This window comes from Sycon ciliatum, chromosome 9 (assembly GCF_964019385.1).
Source record: "Sycon ciliatum chromosome 9, ocSycCili1.1, whole genome shotgun sequence".
NCBI lineage: Eukaryota > Metazoa > Porifera > Calcarea > Leucosolenida > Sycettidae > Sycon > Sycon ciliatum.
Window position 1 is genome coordinate 23,002,064 of NC_088651.1, and position 23,887 is coordinate 23,025,950.

The window sequence follows — 23,887 nt, forward strand, 5'->3', positions numbered from 1 at the left end:
CAAACGCAATCAGCCGGTCAGATTTAGAGCATTACAATGCAGAACATGTCTCACGGTGCACAGCATTACACATGTATCAGATCTGGAGCTACTGTGCTGCTCAATGATATACCATCGCGCGAGTCAAGTTTGTGCCTTGCACGATTTTACAGCCAGTGTTTGCACGTCTAGGGCTACACAGTTCCCGGGGCGGTCGTGAGTGACTCCATTGAATTTCTTTAAGCATTACGGTAGTTCCTGGGGTTAGTATTACAGCCTCCTGGTCGGCGAAATGGTCGATCATTACCCATTGCCCAATTCCAGTACATTATCAGAATGTGCATGTATCTCTAGCTCTGTGCTGCATTGTGTTTTGTTGTAATTCAGGTACACATTCCACTAGCAGCTGACATCAAGTTAGCACAGTAATCCCCTCTGTAACAGGAAGAGCAGTTCACGAGGGAAAAACGGGTACTCTAGGGTGGAGTGTATGGGAACACATGCACCAGACACATTCGCATGGACACGAAAGAAACTTCCAACTGGAATACATGCAAATGATACTTGCAGTCTCCCCCTTCTCGCAGAGGCATGCACACGTTCAAGAAAAACGTCAACGACCACTTGCGGCGCAGCAAGTGGGAGTGGGCCACAGACAGGCTATGATCTCTGCCAACACACCAGCCTAATTATACTGACCGCACTCCAGCTCCCTTCTACCCGTCTTTGATCCCCTTCGCTCAGCCTTAAAACCCGATTATCAGTTCACTCCATCTTCCTACGGTGCACTGCTTTTACTATTGTTTTGTCCTATCCCAATCTCAAATTCTCCCCATTATCGTTTGCAAAGCCAGTGCTCCCCTCTTGGATGCACATGTTTCTTTTCTCCTATGTATCGGCGCACAGGAGTAACAATGATTCCGAGACCTTTGGTCGGAGGAGTTACTTTTGCCCCGCCCCCACTTCCATCCAATATGCCACCGCCCCCGCTGTGCAGCATCTGATGGTACTGTGGTATTCAGTAAAAAAAAAAAAAAAAAAAAAAAAAAAATACTTCCTCCGGAAACAAAAAAACTTGGTGACTTTTTTATCCACATCCTAAGTTGTCACTGTGATAAAGAAATTGGGTTCATAGGAACAAAACCAGTTCAGCAAAGTAAGTGGATATACTTACAGTCAACTTCGCTTATAACGACACTTGGTGGGGCATCAGAAAAGTGTCTTTATTCGCGAAGTGTCGTTATACCCGAAGTCTCATTACATGTATACAGGTAGTATGGACTTTGCTCTGGGCATGGAAATTCTGTCGTTATTCGCGAATTGTCGTTATAAGCGAAGTTGACTGTACTTGCAACATGTACATTATTGTACCAAAACTTGGCAACGTTTTACTAGATCTCGGAGTCTGTCTGGTTTGATTCCTCAGAGCTCAGTTCACCAAAACAGACAGGTCTATCAAAGTCACGGCCTTTTTTTCCGGAGGAAGTATAATACTGAACAAGCTGGTTCAAAACACAATTCTGATAACAGGGGAAAGATTCCCTGGTCTCCAAACATTTGTGTGAAGTAGGATTCACTGCACAATATAATTTTGTAGTCAAGTCTATTGTGCATCATCTATGTGAGTGCAGGTAGAGATCCGATATAGCGTTGGTGTTTGAAGAAGCGAGATTTGATCACTGTAGACGAGTATTACTACATTCGATTGGACATGGTGTTACTGCAAAGTATGGAAGTGATAACTTTACGACTTTAATAGTCATGATGACAATACACAGACAGATGTGCATCATTCATGTAATACCGAGACGTATAAAGTACAAAAATAACAACTCGGATGTTGAGCCATAAATAAATGTAGAAAGGAAAAGGACATATGGATACGAGTTCAGAGTAACTCTCCATCACTGTAACTGGATACTATATACAGTCAGAAAGTGCAATAACTAGGCACAAGTTACTCTTAACTCGTATCCATAATGTCCTTTTCCTTTCTAAAATTAAAAACCCTGTATCAAATTATTTTATGACCACACTGCTGGTAGAACACAGCATTTATACAATCTCAGTTTCCCAAAGCTTCCTGTACGTGCCAACAATTACTATAAACGATCCATCATGTATGCAATTGAGTGATTTTGAAGTGAGAGTTTGATCATAATAGGCGATATATTGCTATAGCCGATTACTATTATAAACAGTTTAATTTGAGTGGAAAAGATACTTTTGCTTTTGAATTTTGAAGCTGATAACATTATAACCCAGTTTGCACAGACAGAGTGACGGATATTACTACAATGAAACCTGTCTAAGATGACCGCTCAAGGGACCTTCAAATGTGGTCTCTGTCACCAGGTGGTCTCCGTATCCAGGGTCATTTGACTGGAAATAGCAGCCCTCGGTCCTGGTTTCAGCGGTCTTCTTGGACAGGTGGTCCTAAATTTAGGAGCTAAGAGATTGGTTATAGGGATATGATCAGAGAGTGGTGTACTGTAAAGCGTGAAATTATTGCGGCGTTTTTAGTTCGCGTTTTCAGAATCCGGACAGGTTTGCGAGGTTTTAATTTTGCGATTGCAGAATGTGCTACTGTGGCATTCTTGCTAAACCTTTCATGGAGCTCCTTTTCGCGCTGTCTAAATTTCGCGATTTCCACGCGGTCGCGAATTCCGCAGAAATTAGACCATTGCAATAAGTTAACGGTTTACAGTAACCAACAGTGATCTAGACAAAGACACGGGTGCAGTGGCACTCAGGGCCTGAACATAAGGAGACGCAAATTCCCCTGACCCGTGTTGAAGACTATCCTGAACACATCTAACAGTCCAGCCCTTGTGGGTTGAAGACAGAACCATTGCTCTGGGATGATTGTGATAAGCAGCTGTGCATGCCATTAGGCGCAGCTGCAAGACAGAGAGCTATCTCCTTACCGAACTTCTTGACTTGAAGTAGGATAGCGATCCTTCCTTCTGATTCATGACAAACCAACGTGGCTTCCACTCGTTGCGACCTTTGCCTTTCTTGTACAGCAGCCCGCTCCGTGCTCCTGTGCACACGTTGATGAGAGAGAGAGAGAGAGAGAGAGAGAGAGAGAGAGAGAGAGAGAGAGAGAGAGAGAGAGAGAGAGAGAGCGTAGCCAGTTTGAAAACAGACACAAGCACAGGCACGAATATGGTTTGTGTAGGATCTGATGCCATGAGTGTGTGTGTGTGTGGGGGGGGGGGGGGGGGCAGTACAAAAACACAAGGGTACAAGACACGTACTCACTACTATGTTTGACTTCTCCACAACATGCAAAAACCACAACAGAGTAGCGCACAGGTTATACACAAAACACTTGAGGATATGCAGTAGTATGAAGCAGAAAAAGATAGATGACATCATGGACTATAATCCACAGTGACAGAAGAAGAATGATGACATAACAGCATACTAAAGATGATGTCATGGAGTCTTCCAGGTGAGCAGTGAAATGCTGCATCAGGAACGTTTGACGAGCCTTACCGCAAAGATAGGCAGGGTGGCTCTCCGAGAGGAATTCTTTGCGCTCGTACTTTGCTCGTATCCACTGCTCGCGAAGTACAGAATCTCTGAACAAAACAAAACAAAAAAAGACCACAACAAAACACACATGCACATGTGATTGGGATGGCATCCAGGCTGATCACGCCTTTTGCTTATACCAAATGTGCCTTCAACCAGCCATATGTAGATTGTCCCACCCACCACAGCCTTGTGCACACGTGCAAACACACTAATTGATGCGTTCACGTGAGAGTTAATCAGAGAAGGCTGCATCAATACGAACACCACCAGCGTCAAGGGGTCAATCAAGGCGAAGATGCAGCTCCTAAAGCAGTGGGATGTGAGTAGATCAGACCCACCGCAAAGTGGTCAGAGACCGAAAAATCCCATTCACAGCATCAGTGGTACCTCTCCGTCAACAGTTGCACGACACATCGCAGTGCTGTACCCGAAGTCAAGTGCATTTTCTATGTTTGGAATGTAAACAGTTGCATGTACTCTCCTTTTCGGACCATGAAGTTGCAGCCATCATTGTACTCCGGGTGAAAGTTTGGTTTCTATTTCCCTCTGGCAGCCCCGTGTGTTGTTGTGTACGTTGGGTACTTACGGTCTTTCGTCCGGTCTGGGTCGCTTGAACGCTAACGGTACATGCTTAGCCCAGTGCTCGTTGGCTCCTACGTTCCCTACCGTCTCAAGATTCTACATACACAAACATACGCACATACAGACATACAATCACATGCACACAAAGACAGATAGACAGACAGATAGACAGATAGACAGACAGATAGACAGATAGACAGACAGATAGACAGATAGACAGACAGATAGACAGGCAGACACATACAGTCAACTTCGCTAATAACGACTGCGGATATAATGACAATTACCGACTAACGACAGAATTTCCATGCCCAGAGCAAAGTCCCATCTAACTGTGATACATATAATGAGACTTTGGGTATAAGGACACTTGCGAATATGGATACTTTTCTGATGCCCCGCCGAGTGTCGTTATACGCAAAGTTTGACTGTACATACACACAGACTCAGAGACAGACAGCTAGATAGAATATCAGACAGACAGAATGTAAAAGAAAGGGAGAGGACACAGAAGAGAAGGACAACTTATGGAGACAAGGAAATAGATGACATCTTTGTGTGATTGGAGCCGCAATGAAAGAGACAAATCTTATTTCAGAAACACTGTTCATATTGCTCCAGCACTATCACCCCATTAGCGCACTGTTCACAACACTGGTATTGAAGTTAGTCAGCAATGAAGAACAGCACAGCGCACAGCACTCCGGCATTCCACAAATGGACTTTCTTACAGTATCATATTCGGTGCGTGTAGTATGGCTAGGGCCCGAGACCAGTGGTCGGGGGAGTCCACCATGCCCCACCAGCACTGCCGCTAGTCTAGCAGCACCAACAGACAACCGTTGGCAATTACCCGTTCTTCTCTTCCTTTGTGCGTTTTTTCCTTCTCTGTCTGATCATAGGGATTACGTCATTCGTAAAAAATAAAATAAAATAAAAAATAAACTCACATCAACCATTTCCTGCGTCCATGACTTGTCATCCAGCTTGAGGCTCTTGACCTGAGAGATGTGTACGCCTAGTCTGCGATGCACACCGCTACAGTGTATGCAGAGGAATACACCCAGGTTGGTGGAGGCCCACTCCGGATCTGTGACAACAATACATACAGCACAGATAAACAAGACGGGAACAAAAGGAAAGTTGTAATGATCAGTTCAATTACAAATGTACCACCGTTAGGCTTTATTTATTTTCAAGGGCTTGGCATCATTTCTCTGTGCACAGCACAGACAACAAGAAGGGAACAGAAGGAAAGTTGTAAAGATCAGTTCCATTACAAATGTAGGACTGTTAGGCTTTATTTATTTTGAAGGCCTTGATTTCATTTCTCTGTGCTAATCAGTGCACTACAATCACAAATTTCTCTCCCCCACCGGCATAAACTACAGCTTGAAAAGTATTACATTATGCTCTTTCAGTGATTTTTCACATCTCCAACAAAACTGAGCTCTCCTCTATCTTTGCTTCGGCTATCAGTCGGCTCTTTATCCTAGTGCATGTCACCCATCCTGTGTACAAATGCATAGTTCTCTCTACGTCTGACCCTGTCCATGTCTCTCTCTCTCTCTCTGTCTCTCCCTCCCTCCCTCCCTCCCTCCCTCCCTCCCTCCCTCCCTCCCTCCCTCCCTCCCTCCCTCCCTCCTCCCTCCCTCCCTCCCTCCCTCCCCCTCCCTCCCTCTCTCTCTCTCTCTCTCTCTCTCTCTCTCTCTCTTTCTCTCTCTCTCTCTCTCTCTCTCTCTCTCTCTCTCTCTCTCTCTCTCTCTCTCTCTCTCTCTCTCTCTCTCTCTCTCTCTCTCTCTCTCTCTCTCTCTCTCTCTCTCTCTCTCTCTCTGTGAAAGCACACAATTCGGAAGCCTTTGAAATTATATGTACTAACGAAATCATAAACATGTGCACAGGTGGTGGGTAACATCAGTACACAAGAATCACCCGCAGGTGCTTCCGAATCTATGAATTAAAATCCACGAGAAAAGGAGTTTTGCGGAAATACAAACTTGAACCCTACAATAATCTCTACTCTCTCTTTCTCATCAGCACACGTGTTTCCAAATACAGGGACGGCTTTATATTCAGCAGTAGTTTGTCAAGCTGTATAGCTCTGCCATAAACGGGGCCAGACTAGCAAACACCTTGCGCCACCTGGGAAGTTCCCCCCCCCCCCCCCCCGGACAACCAAGAGTAATTGGCTACTTGCCCACAGGAGTACATTCCATGTAGTAGAGGGAAAACACACACTCAGGTACAAGTTTGTTATCCCTCTGCGCTCAAGTGACGTACTGTAGGTCCTCCCTAGGCGCTCAATACTCAGTTCGGGGGGGGGGGGGGGGGGGGGGACGTACATGATGAAAGAGAGCCTGCCAAAGTATCATGCCACCAGGCAGAACAGCACATGGAAACATCTGCACTGATTGATTTACAGAATGATGAAGTGATAGCCATATCCTAAAGCATACCATTAACGTAAGTTTGTTTCCATAAAAACACGATGAGCATGAATGGAAGGCTCTATTTCTGGGCCAGACGTTCAAGTAATATTTTCAAAACAGGTTAACTGTCATCGCTAGCAATGTGTGGTGTGGTGTGCATCGTGACACTGCGGCATGTTTAACCACAGACACAAACACATGCACACACATGTGCACGTGCACCAATACACACACACACACACACACACACACACACACACACGCACACGCACACGCACACACACACACGCACACACACAATTATTTTATGGTACGAAAAAATTGTTTTGCAGCAGATGGCTGGCAAAGTAATTAGTTGCTATGGCTCAGTGCTCAATAACAATGGGTTTATGTTACGCTACTGCTGCGCACCATTTACCAAAATAACCCTGCATCATGGATATAGCGGCATGCCACCGCCAGCAAAACATATAAATTACAACATTTTGAGACAGAAAATGTCGTTACTTTGCGATACAGCATTGACATGAATTTTACCCACACGTCTTTTTACAATCATGTTTGTTGCAATACGCAAACTACCTTTTCAATAATACACTGGCTTTGAAACATGAAATCAAACCCCGCACGTGCAGAGTAAGCAAGAGAGACAGAGGTGTTCCATACGCAAAGCTATCCTTACCAGGCACAAAGCATTCGGCGCATTTCTCGTTCCCTGCCTTCTTCAGCACGTCGTCCAGCTTAGCGAGAACCTGGGCGTTCCGACGACTGCCGTTCATTTCTCTGAGGATGACGCCGATTGGCAACAACAGCACTCGCACTCGCCAAATTCTCAGCTCCTCAATGCACTATTATACTACGCCTCACGCTCGTCAGCAAATCCCAGCTAGCCAAGGACACACAAGCCACAGGGTAAATGCGCGCTTCAAGCGCCGACTGCAGTATCCAGTTGTCGCTGGTCCTTCGCAGAAGAGCCAGTGCGCTAGTGGTACTAGTAGATAAAAAAACACGGAGAGTTCAGAACTTCTGACCGCCAGCGGCCTTGCTAGCTGCTCTCCGAACAGGTGCGAAACACTGAACGCTAACAATGTTTGAAGAGTGATTGTGGAACAGCGACAATGTACATTCTATTCTTCTTCAATTATTTAGTTCAAGTCCTCTTCGTAATCAACTCTCACTGACACTGCCTTCAATGCATACTCAGTAATCCAAAGCCAGCATGCCGTAGCACAGGGCGCAGCCGCTAAAAGTAGAGATAAAACGGACAAAATCGGCACGGGATACGCTACAGCTGTGTGGCACATGACATAATTATCGTGTGCAGTGCAAGTCACAGTTAGTGCAGTGGCCAGAGAGATCGGGCGTGCGCAACACAGCTAGCAAGGCAAGCCACCGTTCCTTTCCGTGTAGACCCAGGTGCTCGAAGTCCGTACATGGTATCCTAAGTTCGTACGCCCATAATTTCATGTTCTGTTATTGTATTCGACTCAAATATTTTATCGAGGGGACAGTGTGGTATGTTCTCCTCGCGTAGCAATTTTCAGGGATCTACGATAAGCAGAAGTCCCATACCACGCGAGTGGGTTTTCGAGTGCCCATACGAAATACAAATTGGGTTACATTTCATGCAAAAATCAACTTTGCCAAGACCGATTTCGAACGGACACAGCGTCAAACAGACCTTCACTCAATCATCAAGAGCCAGCTTAGAGCTGACAATGGCCAGAGGAGAAGACTTTACAGAGAACCACCAATTCTTGCAGAAAGGTTGACACTCCTGGCATCTCCACCACTGTTTTCCAGCGGTTTTCACAGCGCAGCTGCTTCTTCTCTGAGCCGACTAAAACAGCTTGCAGTTCGGCAACAAACTACGCTTTTGCAAGAAATACTGGTGGAGGCACATGCCAAACATATCCCTTCGGTGCTTTCGTCGTAACCGAGGGATTGCAAGTTAGCAATTAGCAGAAATATGTGTGTATTTCGAGTCACCTCTGATCAGTACGGACTTAGAGTACCCTCCGCGACACAAAAATTTGATATGAAAAATCAGCGAACTCCAGAGAAACAGATCGGATCGAAAGATGGCCTGGTTCAATCGAGCCTGGCCTCAGAACAAACTTGGACAAGATACCTTCCATCCACGAGCAGGATTCTGGCAAGTGATCATTGCTAGTGTGAGTTTCAGCTCGACAAACACACACTGTAAAAGTGTACGGACTTCGAGTACCTGGGTCTACACTGTGCAGGACACAGCCCTACTCTACTTCACTCTTCATGTGTTCGGCTTTCCAGGCCAGGCGATAGGCGCATCGCCGGCCTTGGCTTTGATCTTTGCTCATCGGTCACAGTCTCACACGTTTTATTTGGGTTTTGAGTTTGGTGGGGCGCGTAGATCTAACAGCACTGCGCGCTAGCGCTCGGCAGTCTAGACCGTAGTACTACATGACTGATTGTACTAGTAGTAGTAGTACTAGTAGTAGACGTAGACTCGCCTATGCAGGGAGGGCTAGGGCGCGGGGCGCAAGTGACCGAGTGTGGAACGATGTAGCGCGCTTCGAGAAGGGGAATGTGGTGGCAGTCGCCGGTCGTGGCTCAGTATTTACTGGGCCAGTTGGGCCCAGGCAATGGGGTGAACACGAGTGGGGGACATCACTTGAACTACTGACTCAGTAACACTAGTACTGTTACTGTTACAGTACTTGTGGTCTGTCAGATATGCTGTTTTGTTTGCGTGCAATGCAGAACTAAAGTCTAAGGAACAGAACAAAACAGTACTCAGTCTATAGTAGTAGTGACTTCGTCACGGCACATGATTTGCACCCGTATTTCCGTGGTCATTTCCGCAAAGAAAGGGTCGTGTACCGACCGGCAGACACGATCGGTACCTGTCGACTGCTTAGCCTGGTATCAATCAGGGAGTCATAAAAGGATTTTCACAACTCCCTGGTATCAATCTTGGGCCTGTCACATCACGCTTGGGTTTTATTTTCTCCATTTTGGGAGATTGGATGCAGTCAAGGTGATTACAATGTCAATGCTACTATTCTTCATTCCAGGGCACTTGCGGTCGCGGCAGGCAATCTGGCGGGACAACGTTTCCGTACTTCGTAATGGGCAGCCTGGGAAGTGGGGGAGTCCCAAACTTCCTAAGGCCTAACGAAATTACGGCACCTGCCAACCAGGCGCGATACAGTACCTTATTTTTAGAGTTACATGTACAAGATCTGTATCAAATTTCACAAACTTCAACCCAGGACTGTGTGTGTGTGTGTGTGTGTGTGTGTGTGCGTGTGCGTGTGTGTGTGTGTGTGGTGTATGTGTGTGTGTGTGTGTGTGTGTGTGACAGCCACTACTTTTTGTAATAGTGGCTGCAGACCCTTGTAGGTGTGAATGTCACCAGCAGATCTCAGTCAGAGCCAGAGTGACTGGCCGCATCGCTCCCAAGAAGGTCAGTCAGTCCAATCCTGTCACCACTCCCAACTGACACCCACAGCATAATCTATACAAAGGCAATTGTCTCCCATGTAAAATTAACTTAAGATGTAATACAAAACCTGCTTTGGTCCAAAGCTAGCAGGAAGCTCAAAGCAGGACGGTTGGACAGCCTGGAAAGTCTAGCTGATCAAAACGGAAGAGTAAAAGATTTTGACGCTTCGAACCGATTGCAAAATCAGTTCAAAGCATGACACTCGTATCGATATGCTGATTATTTGCTCTGACGGCGAGGAACACAGCGAGCCTTGCACAAGACCAGGGGCAGGGAAGATACAGCACTGGTACGGTGGCAACTGAAATTCGACCCCTGATGTTCGTGCTCAAGTGCAGCACCGATTCTAGCGATCTCTGTTTCGTAGTGCTACGATCCCCTGCAGTGCTGGGTCTTTGCGATGTGAGCGCACCGCTCAGGGGTCGGAATTCGGTTGTGTGAAACATGACTGCATCACCGTGGAAATTCAAGTTACATGTACATGTACATGTAGTTCAGACGCGAGTTTGGCCGTAGTCTGAGTAGCCTATTGCCGTCCGTACAGGTACAGCTCCCTTCCCGGGTTTCGTACTTAACTTCAAATGTGAGGATTACTGGGGTACCACCGGCGTCTAGTGGTAGTATATGCTGAAGACACAATAATAGTGGTAAGTCGATGCAATAGTGATTGCATGATGCTTGCTATGAAGCAAACCAATGGGATAGGCACGTGGTCTGGAGGCAAGGGATGATGGTGATGGGATGCTGGCTACCCTACACCTCAGATGGGTGCGATGCGCCACCGGCCAAGACGCAAAGTGAATCACGCTTAGCGGCTATTGGAGAATGGTGGCTCAATGTCCTTTCTGGAATGCGGGTCCAGTGGAGGTTGTGGGGACTCGGGAGACACTACAGCACGAGTGCATATTAGCATCATGCGCCAAACCATTCTGTGTCATCTAGCAGTAGCCATTGGCGGACTATGCTCGGCCAATCGTCAAATTATGCTTTTGATTATGCCACAATTATGCCAACAAATATGCTGAATTATGCTCGGTTCGGACGAGGGTTCCACTATGTATTCACGCTGAACATAGAGGATTGAGAAACCACGCATACACACACAGCCATGCCCTAAGCATAATTTTTGTCTAAACCGAAAGATTATGCCGGCCTTACACGTTGGAATCCGTATAATATGCCGGAGCATAATATTTTGACGAAATCCCAAGATCATGCTAAATGTTATGCCGGCATAATCTGCCAAGGGCTATGACAAGGAGTCGTAACAAAATCACGGACAGCGTATCCAAAGCTCTGCGGGCTACTTAACCTCTCGGTACGTGAAGGAATCACCTAACACGGAACCTGCTGATCCGTGCGTCCTGACAGGGGTGGTGCCCATCAACAAACTTGTGCTCTACGTTGGAAGCATCAACAGCGGTTGCAACGCTCACTCCATCAGAGACTGGTGCGAAGCGAGGGACGTGGAAGTATTAAATTGCTCCGTCATGGAGTCGAAATGCCTTGGCACATAGTATGCCAGAGTCACTGTGGCTGCAGAACATGAAGAACGTGTACTAGACAGAGCCTTCTGGCCCGAAGCCATCAGCCACTCAGTACGCAAGTGGCGTTTTGCGGACAGCCCCAAAGTGACGAAGCCAGCTTCCAATGCGTAACCTTTATCCCTCCTCTTCCACTTCAACCCCTGCGCCTCTCAACGCTCTTGCCCCACCTTTCTTCCCCCATTCTGTACATGCTGCTACTCACCGACTTACAATCTGTGTCCTTAATGCTCGCTCCATAGCAAACAAGTCTGGCGAACTCATTCAAATCTGTGAGGATCACACACCCAGCGTAGTATGCATCACAGAGACCTGGCTAACTCCCACACAAGCTTTCCACGTGCCACACTATGAATGCAGCCGTCGAGACCGACCTGTTTTAGAAAATAGACAGAACCGTGACCCACACGGAGGAGTTCTAATCTTAGTTCGTGAAGGTCTGTGTACTTCCATTGATCAGCTACCGGATTTTCAGCAACCGGGCTTGGAAGCGCTAGCACTTCGGCTTACACTCGCTGAACATAAGCTTGTCTCCTGCCAACAACTCACCTAACAGTAGCCTGTATCTACCGTGCTCCTTCCCCGTCGACGGATGACTTCTCGACTTTTCTCGACCGCCTCCAAATAGCCCTGCAATCAACTCAACGGAAGCCCGAAGCCCTTGTGATATCAGGCGACTTCAACTGTAGGTGTTCCGGCTGGTGCTCAACTGACCAAACGGATGCACAGGGTCTGAGTCTTGACAACCTCTTCTCATGCTATAATTTGACCCAATCGGTAGCCTTTCCCACCCACCTCCGCTCGAATGGACTTGGCAGCTTTCTAGACCATATCGCGAGCAACATCCCTAACCAACTCAACCACATTCAACACCTGGCTCCTCTTGGCGCATCAGACCATGCCGTCCTGCTGGCTGAGTTCTCCTCCTCAAAGTCTTCCCCCACAGCAGCCAGCACTTGCCGTAGCCCACCATCTACACAAAAATACAATGTCCTGAGTGCCACGGATAACCTGTGGAATGCCATGAATGTTTTTCTCGCAGATGTACCCTTGTCTCAGGTCCTTCCCTCCCACTGCATCGACACGGCTGTCTCCGCATTCACTGACATCCTTGAAGGTGCCTTGGACCTATATATAGGAAGATCCTCACCTCCTCGTCGGAAATCACGCCACAAACCCTGCCCCTGGATGACTCCATCACTGAAAGCAGCTATTAAAGTCAAGAGCGATCTCTACAGCATCTACCGGAAATACCCATCCCCTACAAATTTCAACAAATACAAACACCAACGTAACTATGTAAAATGCCTTTCCAGATTCTGCCATCGCTGCTACGTCCGCAACCTCCGTGCCACGATATCTCCCACAAACCCTCGCCTCCCATCCCTCCCTGTGCTCATTCGTCAACTGCGAAATCCTACCAGCGCCCGGGTCATACCTTCGAAGATGGTGGGCCCCAATGGTCGAACAAGCACCTCTCCCGCATCCATTGGTAACTTATTGAACCGCCACTTCGTCAGTGCTGGCTTACAGGTTGACCCCGATGCTCCTATTCCCACTATTTCCTCCCTACCTCCACCAGCAACTACATTGCACTCCCTGATCATCACCTCATCGACTGTTCACAAGTATATTGCAAGACTGCCTCTGAACAAATCCTCCGGAGCTGATAGGATCACCAATGAGATCCTCAGGAAACTGAGCTACTCAATTGCCCGCCCACTCTCCATTCTTTTTAACCTTTCCCTCTCCTCCGGCACATTCCCGTCACGATGGAAGTCAGCCACTGTCATTCCAGTGTACAAAAATAAAGGCGACAAGAACAACCCGTCTAATTACCGACCAATCTCCCTCCTGTCCTGCGTCTCCAAACTGCTAGAGAGAATAGTGTACGACCGCTTGTACGACCATATCTCCCCTCTTCTTCACCCCGCACAATCTGGCTTCCGTCGTAAGGACAACACATCCCTGCAATTGTCCCGCATAATCCAAGACCTCTGCTCCCTAAAAGACCAGCGGCAGGTCTCCTGCATCTGTTTCTTCGACCTCTCCAAGGCCTTCGACACCGTGTGGCACAAGGGCCTGATCGCCAAACTCCGTGCCCATGGTGTCTCCGGCTCCCTACTCGCCTGGATAACTAGCTACCTCTTGGACCGAAATCAGTGCGTCACAGTAAATGGAACCTTATCTGACCCCGAGTCTGTGACATCCGGAGTGCCCCAGGGCTCCATTTTAGCTGTTTGTCAACGTATTCATAAGCCTAATCTGTGTGTCCAGAAGGACAGCATTATTCGTTTGAAATTGTTCTAGTAGCAGCTTGTTCTGTCTGTTTGGCCCTGGTTGGCCATGGTGTCATATCTTGTGTCACAGTATACTAGTAGTGTTTACAAGTTCGTTAAGTGCTTTCGCAGTTTTTCCTGTTATTACCTTAGTGCTAGGATTATCATTTTCATAGGTGTTGTTTCTTCTCACTCCATTTCTCTTTATTAGTATCTTTCTGGATTGTTTTTCATAAGTACAACGTAGCTTCCTGAGGAGTGTTGTGCGAAAACTAGTTCGAAGTACGATTTTTTGTTCATCATTTTCTCCATATCACATTTTTTCTTTCTTCCATGTTCTTCACTGCCTTTGTATCCACTCGTTTTTTGAATACAATAAAAGCCTTTGTGAAATGTCGGTTCAGCTCGTTCTGTTGATCGCAATTCTAAAACTATTGTCGCCTCGACGCCTATTTACATATTTTTATTTATTATTTATTTTTTTACTAGCAAACACAGCCCTACTAATAATCAGGGGAAGAGGACAACTGAAATGACACTGGACAACAAGACAAAGGAGAGTAGGGGCGATGTGCCGATGTGGTATGCGCATGGTTATAATGCAAGTGGGTAAGCGCGTGTCTGTGATCGCAAGCCAAGGTACGTAGATGCCTGTGCGTACGTGGGCATGTGCTTGTGTAGGATAATGCTATAAAGTATAATTCTGGGTGCGGGGAGATGCCATTGCCTTTGGGCGAACGAATGTCATCACTCGCGTTTTGAAAAGTTTCTCGAATCAGGGCATTGGTAAGGGTGGCGCGGAGTGACGTTGACCAACCCACTGCAGCCGAGGGTCAGAGTGCACCTGCTGTGGGGAAAAGCTCCAGTGACGAGGAGCAGGTCACGACTGTGTTTGGGGAAGGCGCCAATCAGGTGAATCAGGGTAAAAATGACGTTTGGTAGGTCGTCACCAATAGTACCAAGTTTTGTTTTTACTGGCATTGCATGGTGCTGTGCACACCGTGATAGCTGAATAGTTTAGTCTAAACAGTGTATGTGCGGCTGCGGTATGGAGAGATAGGACGCGGCAGGCCGGGCAGGTACAAGTACATATAGCTCCAGCGCCTTCTGGGGTATATCCACTCTGGTAAGACGGTGGCTCTTATTCTAAACTGTCCTGCCTTCAGCGACACTAGTCTGGGGTCGATCGATGGAGCGGTGGACGTATACCCGTCGGATGGGTGACTGCTTGCCTGGGTGAGTTCAGTTTTCAGTTCGATGGGATGATCTTTAGTGGGATGCGCGATCACCAATGTGGAGTCGGTGCTTCCTTGAATGTGTTTGCTACTCTCATTACGTTGGTCCGTACTCGCGTATGAATTGTATAGGGAATCGGTCATCGACATGGGAGAAAATGCCCTGAGTCCCGGAAGGTTGGCGGCGACTCCCATGGCGCCCGCATTCCATAGTCAGTTATCCGCACTCGATACGCCAGATGTAGAGTCAGCGCATGATGCTATGTCGTCAATAGTCTTAGACATGGTTTTGTATCCAGTACTCAATGCACCGGAGTCGCTACGGGATGCAATGGCGCCAACACTTTTAGACACGGCTTTGCATGCCACACTCATCTCGCCAGAGTCAGTACTGAATGCCACGGCTGTGCATGCCACACTCATCTCGCCAGAGTCAGTACCGAATGCCATAAGGTCACCGCTGTTCAACGCTGCTGTGCACCCCTCACTCGCCCCGTCAGAGTTGGCCCTCTGTATTCTGCACTCGGGACTCAATGGCTCGACGTTGCATGTCTCTTCCACCGGTGCTGAGGTCGCTCCCTTTATATTTATGGGGTCCACGAGTAGGTTAGTGGAATCGCTGGACGCTGGGCTGGAGCCTTTCTCCATTGCGTCGGTCCGCGTAATTGGGAAACACCAAACAGATTGTATTACTAGTTTGGCTATGCGACTCGTACGATAGACAACATTACTACTTGAATATCTCACTGTATTTTGTGCATGGAGATATACGGTCATGTACACCGTTGCGCGGAAGGTGAAATCCGACCGAGAGTGCAAATCTGGCACCTGGTACCTGGACCAGTTCCGATTACGCATTTGTGCACGTATACGGCATGCAGTGTCCGCACTACGTCAAGGATCTTGCCGGCCCAGGGCGCCAAAATGCACCTGATGTCGGATTTCACACGGCTTACTAGTGACTGTGTTAGGGCTGGATTGCTAATGATTCATTTTAGTGTAGTAAAGAAAAGGATCAAGGAGCTACAAGTTACGCTATAATGTCCACTAACACCACCAGTTACTTGACAATCAACTGATGCGATCACACTGCACAGAACTGACCGACGGTACTGACGTTCTACAACTAACTGTCTCTCAGGTCTAACACGCCTTGGGTGCGCACTCCTTGCGCCTTCGTAACTTGCAAGTTTTTAAGTTATTATGGTAACATCGGTCAAATATTTTGTGCAATGTTATCGTGTGAGGTGATGGTCAAGTAACCAGTGGTGTTAGTGGACGTCATAGCGGAACCTGTAGTTCCTTGGTCCTTTCTTTACTATGTTTTAGGACTCTCTTCATAACCTCTGTTGCCTACTCTGCAGCTGAACGCGTATAACTGATAATCCTTGTTTCCTCATTGATTTGCTCACTCCCAGTTGTCCTATTCGTCGTGTTATTTCTCCTCAGTCTCTGCTCACTTAGTATTCTCATATTCCCATCCTGACTGTGCAGAATGGAGACCCCCTCGATAGGCCTAAACGGCCTCTGGGGAATCCTTTAAATAAATGATACAAATACGCACCTCGTTGAGCACGCTCGTTCCTAATTCCATTTCGCCTAAGCGAAGACCAGCCAAGCTTGTTGGATGGTGGCAACGCATACGAGCTGATCACAATAATAATTTCAAAGGATCAATCGGGGAAGTGAACTGCTTGAAAGAAAAGAAAAAAATGCCAAACCCATTTTCTCTTTTCAGACAGTTCACTTGCCCGACTGATCCTTTGACATGATTGTGAAGTTCTCCCAGTCCTGTAAAAACAATACAAAAATAAACACTCATTATAAAGTGTGGACGGTTCGATGGACTTCTCGTGTGCTCTGGATAGCAGTCGTGAGTCAGTCAAATGAGAATTCAAGTCGGCAGGAAAACCGCGAGCTCCCATGTAGGGAGCAACACACTCTTCCCCTACTATCGCCGAAGTCGCACCAACCTCTTCTTCACTAATAGAGAGGTTAAGATGCACGTTATTTCCGACGTGAAGCGCAATTTCACGTCAAATTTGGCGTAAAACTCCAAATTTCGACGTGAGCAGCAGGTCGCTCGCGTTGATTTTTCGACGTGCGAGCAAATAACGCGAGCTGAACTTTCGCGTCACGTCGGATATAACGTGCATCTTAACCTCTCTAATAATATTAAAACACGTGCAAAGTGTTCACGTCTTTTCTTTGATAGGTGCTTCACCGTTGGGCCCCATGGATATATCGGTGCTGTACTTCTTGCGTCCTTTCAAGCATTCATTAATTTTGCAGCTTTGGGAGTAAATAAAGTCGTCATAATAATGATAACTACACCTGTACCTTTGGTTTGGTTTGGGTTTTTTTAAATTGCAGTTCGTTGCCTCAACAGTACAAAGTACAAATATCAAGAGGGACGAACGAAAAGAGAAAATAAAACAGAGCAGAAAGGAAGATGTAACTGGAAGGAAAGAAAAAGGAAGAGAAACGGAGAAGGAATGTGGACTGGGCGGATTCATGAACCATTACTAGAGCGGGACAAGACATGAACAGAAGCTAGAAGGGGCAAGTCCGTCGATATTCATGTTTAAAAAATTCCAAGCCTTATTTCATTGGTGAAATACATTTTCAAAAAGGAGGGGATATAGGGATATAGTTAATTTGTCGTCGTTCAGAGCGCACCTGCTTGTATACTGTAGCTTGTCGCATGCACACGTGTGGTTGTCGCCCAAGAAATCCGACCCAAAGCCAGGCTGTAGACAGTACATGCAGACACACTGGTTGCATGTACATGACTGTACTGTTGTCACCGAATAAATCCAACTTCTCACTCTGGGTCGCATGCACAGTGGTCGCTGGAGACATTCTACCCCACGTTGTGTTACAAGAATTTAGGCACACTGATCACGGGTACACGTTGTCGCCATCGCATTGTGACATTCTGACCTTGCTAGCTGATGAAAAGAGGTGGCATAACTTTAATCCTCTGGCGACTATTTTCGCTCTAGAGATTTTTGCGCCGTCCAGAAAATGGGAAACATGCGAAAATCTTCTCGCGGTGATATGCCAATCCATGTAGCATTCGTCGGCTTGTAGACATTACAGCACTATATAACTAACGAATCCGTTTGCGGTGTGCTGAATGTTCTTCTTCTTTATTGTTTTTTTTTTTTAAAGAACACAAATCTGGCAAGAGACAAAAAAATACAAGCAAAAAGAAAGATGGCAAAGTTGCATGCAGGGAGGACGAAGAAACGACTAGAACACAGAAGTTGAGGGTTGACAGAACAAACAACAAATGAGTCGGGGCTGACTACGTGTACTTAGGGACCGGCGGATTCTGCTCAAAAAGCAGCAGAACCATACAAACCTTATGGCGGGCAATTCCTCGAATTCTGCTCCATTTTTATCCACATACCAAACATGCATGAAACGTACCCGAAAAAGTACCGAATTCTGCCAATTTTTCTGCCGGCAGAATCCGCCGGACCCTACGTGTACTTACATGTAGTCGCGCCCCTAGCGCAGATTTAGAACTTAGGGAACGAAAACGTTCGATACCTACATGTAATTGTGCTGAATTATTAATCATTCTCTTCATTTTGTGGCTTTTTATGAGGCTAACAGCGTCCAGCGGAGTTCCTATTGGGCTAACTGTTCAGTCCACCCACACAGGTATGAACGTGCACATTTTGTGTGTTATTAGAACTGATGGAAACGTCTTTACAATACGAAACATGTGCACGACAATTTATTGCATGGACGCAGTGCACACCTGGCTTCTCTTGTCCATTATATTAAGCTTGAGTTGTGCCCACCTCATCTCATGTGTTTTAATTGGTTCTCTTCTCTAAGAACTAGAAACTCGCTCTTACTCCCTAAGTGTAACTCATCCACTCTTATGCGCTCCCCTCTCTTTATTGCTTTTTCTGTTTGGCTCACTCTACCCAGAGAAGTTAAGGATCTGACCTCACTCCGCCTGTTTAAGATCCGTGCCGCCTCTTATTGACTACGACATAAATACATGTACATCTAGCTCATTATCCACATGTCCTTTGCGTCTCTGTGTTTTTCACTGTTTTTATTTGACATTATCTTTCTTTACGGAGTTGTTGTTGCTGTTCATTTTGCTACTCCTTCCTTTTCCCTCCCCTTACTTTTATTTATCGCCGTGGTTGGCAATCACCCACTCTCTTAACATTGGCCGGTGTTTCCACCGAGTCTTGAGATGTTATATTAAATATAATATATATTGCAACGACGTTTCTATCAGTTCGCATAACACACATTATGACCAAGGCAATTAAGGTGGCAGCCTGGTCGTAAAATCTCTGAAAATCAAATTTATAAATTCATATCGAGTGCTACATCAGTTGAAAGAGCATGAACAGCTGAAAAATCTCTGAAACCTTTGTCTCGATCTGACTAGCCGTTCAAGAGTTATGGCTGAAAATGTGCCCTTGCAAGGAAAGATTTTTGTTGCACGCTGTCATTTGTTGGCAGCACTGTATTTGAATGTGAGCAGACCGTGCGCAACTTGTCGTATCATGGAAACACGCGAAAGTGTGCAGAATTTTGCTCCAAGTCCAAAAATCACGTTTTTCAGCCACGTATTTGGCTGCACAGCGGGAGTTTTGCCAGCACCCTCGTGACGTTGCAGATGTGTGGCTTGATTATTGTAGTTGACGTTGATTTAGTGACTTTGGCAAGTTTGAGTCGTGACAAGAAGTCTGGTAGGATTCAGTACTGGGCAGTAGTGGAACGTGAGAGGTAGTCTTTGCCGATTTTGGAGGGTATCCTGGATTTTGTTTGCAGCGCTGTGGAAATGGCTTGCCGTGGAGGTCCCAGCACTGGATGTTGTATCAAAGGTACGACCTCGTAGCACGCCCTGAACCGAAAAAATTCAAAAATTGACTTGGGTCTGTGGGAGTCTGTGACAGAACGCCCACTCCTGCCGTTGTGACAGATTCCAGTGCCACGTTGAAGGGCCCTATCCCACCACCCATGGCTGCTTCTGGACGTTTTTTAGGTTTGGATCCCGCGCACGGACAGAATTGGCTAGAAAATGTGAAAAATTGTAAATGTATTTGTTTGGCTCCTGGGTGGCTCGCACACCGTGGCACTATGCCGGAATTTTGAGTTTTCCGGCCTGGAAAGCCTGTCAGTGAGGCGCAAGAACTTTGAAATCATGTCCAGAGGGCCAGCATAGTGGCAGGAGTGTGTGGTGCAAATTTCACTCAAATCCATTGAGAGACACCAAAGTTACGGTCAATTGAATGCCATAATGAAATTTACGACCAGTAAATTGGCAAACAAATGATAATATACCCCTGATGTCTTCTTTACTGGACAGAAGACCGGATCTATCCGACTTTCCGCGTAGCCATAATGTAGTGCCAGGATGGATACAGTCACGTGATAGCGTGAAACTGGTCTGTGTAGATGACTGATCCAGAGTAATATCGTCTTGGTTGCCATGGACACGGAGAATCGTACGTGAAGCCGCCAACCGCCACAGGAAGCCCGCAGATCAGCGTGGAGGTAAGAAAATAGCACGCAGAGTTGTTTTCGTTGGGGGCATCAATATCAACTGCAGTGCTGATGATCTTGTTGCGTACTGTAGAAAGAAGAATGTAGAAGTTACTGGCTGTAGACTGATCCCCTCCAGAACAGTGTACGGCACGTTGTACGCACATCTGACAGTTGCTGAGCATGACGAAAGAAATGTTCTGGAAAACGAGTTCTGGCCCGAGCATGTAACAGCACGAGAATGGAAGTTCAAGAACCCACCCCTCCCCAAGAAATCATAAACTGTGATGTTGAATCCACACGCACCCATCTTTTTTCCCACATCACCACACGCTTTTACTCTTAACCCAAATGCAGCCCCGTTCTCTCCCGGCCGACAATCGCAAGTGACCGCACTGAAACCTCTTGCTCCACCATTCCAACCGCCCCCTTTGACTTTCAATTTTTCACCTTGTATTCCTGATATGAAGTCTCCGTCGAGTATCAGGATCTGCACAGTTAACGCATGCAGCTGGCTGAAGCGGGCTGATGAGATTAAAAACTTATTCTGCACATCTCAACTAGATATCTTGGGCATAACTGAAACCTGGTTGACTCCTGATATCACAAGTTCAATATTAACACCGTCAGCTGAATACAAAATTATCCGGCATGACCGTCACAACAATACCGTGCGACGTGGAGGTGGAGTGGCATTCCTCCTCCACCCTTCCATTTCCCATGCTACCAAACATCGTCCAGATCTTCAGCCTGCTGATCCAACCATTGAAATTGTGTGCATAGAACTAGAGCATCGCCCCAACTCCACGTTTGTGTTCTGTTGTTACCGTCCTCCTTGGCAGCCACCTGATCAGTTCTGCAGCGCACTCCGGACCTGCGTTCAATCAATATCTTGTCCTCAAGCTTCCATATTTGTCATTGGCGACTTTAACGCTCGCCTCTCGAAATGGCTAGCATCCGATCCTGATACACCTGCTGGTACATGCATGTATGACACCCTGGATGATCTGGGCTTATCGCAACTTGTGGATCAACAGCCTACCCGCTACTCCGCAAGTGGTAAGAGTTCATCACTACTCGACCTAGTTATCACTAATGCTCCAATAGCAGTCTCCCATCTCACCATCCTCCCACCGGTATCTGATCACTGTCCTGTAGTTTTCGATTTCGTCCACAACCGATCAGCAGGCTCCACAGCCCAAATATCTTCTGCACAAAACACCTGGCTCGACTTTGCCCACACGGACTGGCAAGCATTTAACAACCACGTGTGGCAACTACCCTTGCTAGATGCCGTCCAAAATGCGCAAACAGTTGATGAGGCCTGGTCATTGTGGCGCACAGCGCTGGAAGACTCTGTATCGTTGTTTGTTCCCGTTGTCCGGAGAAGCACATTTCCATCAAACAAGCCTTGGTACTCTGCTGTTCACCATCGTCAGAGGCGGCTTCGGGATCGCCTCTTCGCCAAGGCCAAACGTCTCGGATCTACAGATAGTTGGATAGCGTATAGACTCTCACGTAACTGTCTTACTTCCTTGCTCCGGAAGGCGAAACGCCATTATCACGAGAGGATGGCGAGAGACATGGCTCAGCATCATGGAACTCGTACATGGTGGCGCAAAGCAAAGATCCTTTGTAATGTGAATCGCCCGTCTCCGGTTATCCCTGACCTCTACCATGACAACCAAGCCTACCCAGCCACGAGTAATACGGAAAAGACGAATCTCCTAGCCAAAGTGTTTGCGAGCTACAGCCAGGCGCCACTGCTAACACCTGACCTGCACTCAGCTGGTATTTTAACACCCACGTCCACTGTGAAGTTCTCCATACAACCATTCTCTGTGCAGTCCGTATTTGACACGCTATCCAGACTTCCCATTCAACATAAAACCGCTGGACTGCTGAACAATCGCATCCTCCGTGAAACAGCTGAGGCCACGTCACAGTCTCTTTCCGCCCTTTTCAACCGCTGCTTGCTGTCCAGTACTCAGCCCAGGGAGTGGAAATCTGCCGTTGTTGTACCTGTGTTCAAGGGAAAAGGTAATCCTTCTCACCCAGTCAATTACCGTCCTATATCGCTGTTAAATGCAGTTGCCAAATTGTATGAGTCTATGATTAGCCGTCAGTTTTACTCGTTTGTTGAGAGCCATAAAATTATCAGTTCCAGCCAGTTTGGCTTTTGTCGAAAGAGGTCAACAGTTGACCAATTGGTACAGCTTACCTCAATTGTTTCGCGTGCGTTTGACTCTAAGTCTTCTTGTGACCAGCTGTTCCTTGATTTTTCTAAGGCCTTTGACAGAGTTAGTCATCATTTAGTTATTCAATCTGTTTCAGGTTGGTGTTCTCTTTCTGCCTGTTCTTGGGTGAAGGACTTTATCAGTGATCGTAGTATTTGCGTTCGCATTGGCCAAACTCTTTCTGACCCTTTGCCCATCACCGCTGGCGTACCCCAAGGTTCCCATCTCGGCCCGCTTCTTTTTAACCTGTGCATCAACTCCTTTCCTGATGCCCCTGCTTCTAGTACCCTATCCCTTTTTGCTGATGACTTTAATTTAATTCTTGTTTCTCCAGCAAACACCTCACTTCCTATCCATCATGCATTGCTCCAGACTGACATTGATAAGTGTTGTCAATGGTCATCAGCTACTGCCATGACGTTTAACACCAGTAAATGCGTCCACCTACCCTTTCAAAAATATGCATTAGCCCCCGGCCCGTCATCCCCCTTGACAATGAATGGTGTGCCTATTCAGAAAGGTGATAGCCACTGTCATCTCGGCGTGACTATCACTCCTTCACTAAATTTTTCTGACCATATAAAATCTATCACCCATAAGTTTCGCAGTCGTGTTTTTCTGTTGCGCCATATGGCCCATTTCCTTTCTGCTTCAACCGTGAATTTGCTCTACAAGTGTTACGTACGACCACTGTTAGAATACGCAGTCCCTGTCTGGTCATTCGCCGTATCCCATTCAGATTCGCTTACGTTAGACCGACTGCAAGCCGTTGCTGCTCGTTCATATCTGCTTTGTAAGACCCGGCACCCTCCTGAGTGGGAAACCCCGAAGCAGATTCTTAATCGTACTTGTGACTGGTCATCCCTGAAGTGGCGTCGTCAGATTCTGTCCTTGCTGTATTTTCATCATGTGTTTTACCAGTTTCCGTCTTTGCTAATTCGTTTCAAATTCAATGTATCCCTTAGTTGTCGTCACCCGTCCTCTATAGTTTTACCTCGTTCTGGCGCCCATTTCCTTAAATCCCCTCTCTTCAGTTTATCTGTGGA

The 23,887-nt window shown here is 46.8% G+C and overlaps 1 protein-coding gene across 1 annotated transcript; it reads right to left on the reverse strand.

Moving 5' to 3' along the window:
• Positions 1–2,906: 2,906 nt before the first annotated feature.
• Positions 2,907–7,829, reverse strand: LOC135825397 (arf-GAP with dual PH domain-containing protein 1-like; the record flags this gene model as incomplete). Its single annotated transcript, XM_065338137.1, is given in 5 exon segments — positions 2,907–3,022; positions 3,481–3,566; positions 4,109–4,200; positions 5,055–5,194; positions 7,216–7,829. Coding segments are annotated over 5 exon segments (531 nt in total), but the record flags the coding sequence as incomplete, so codon positions are not given.
• Between the last annotated feature and the right edge of the window lie 16,058 nt (positions 7,830–23,887).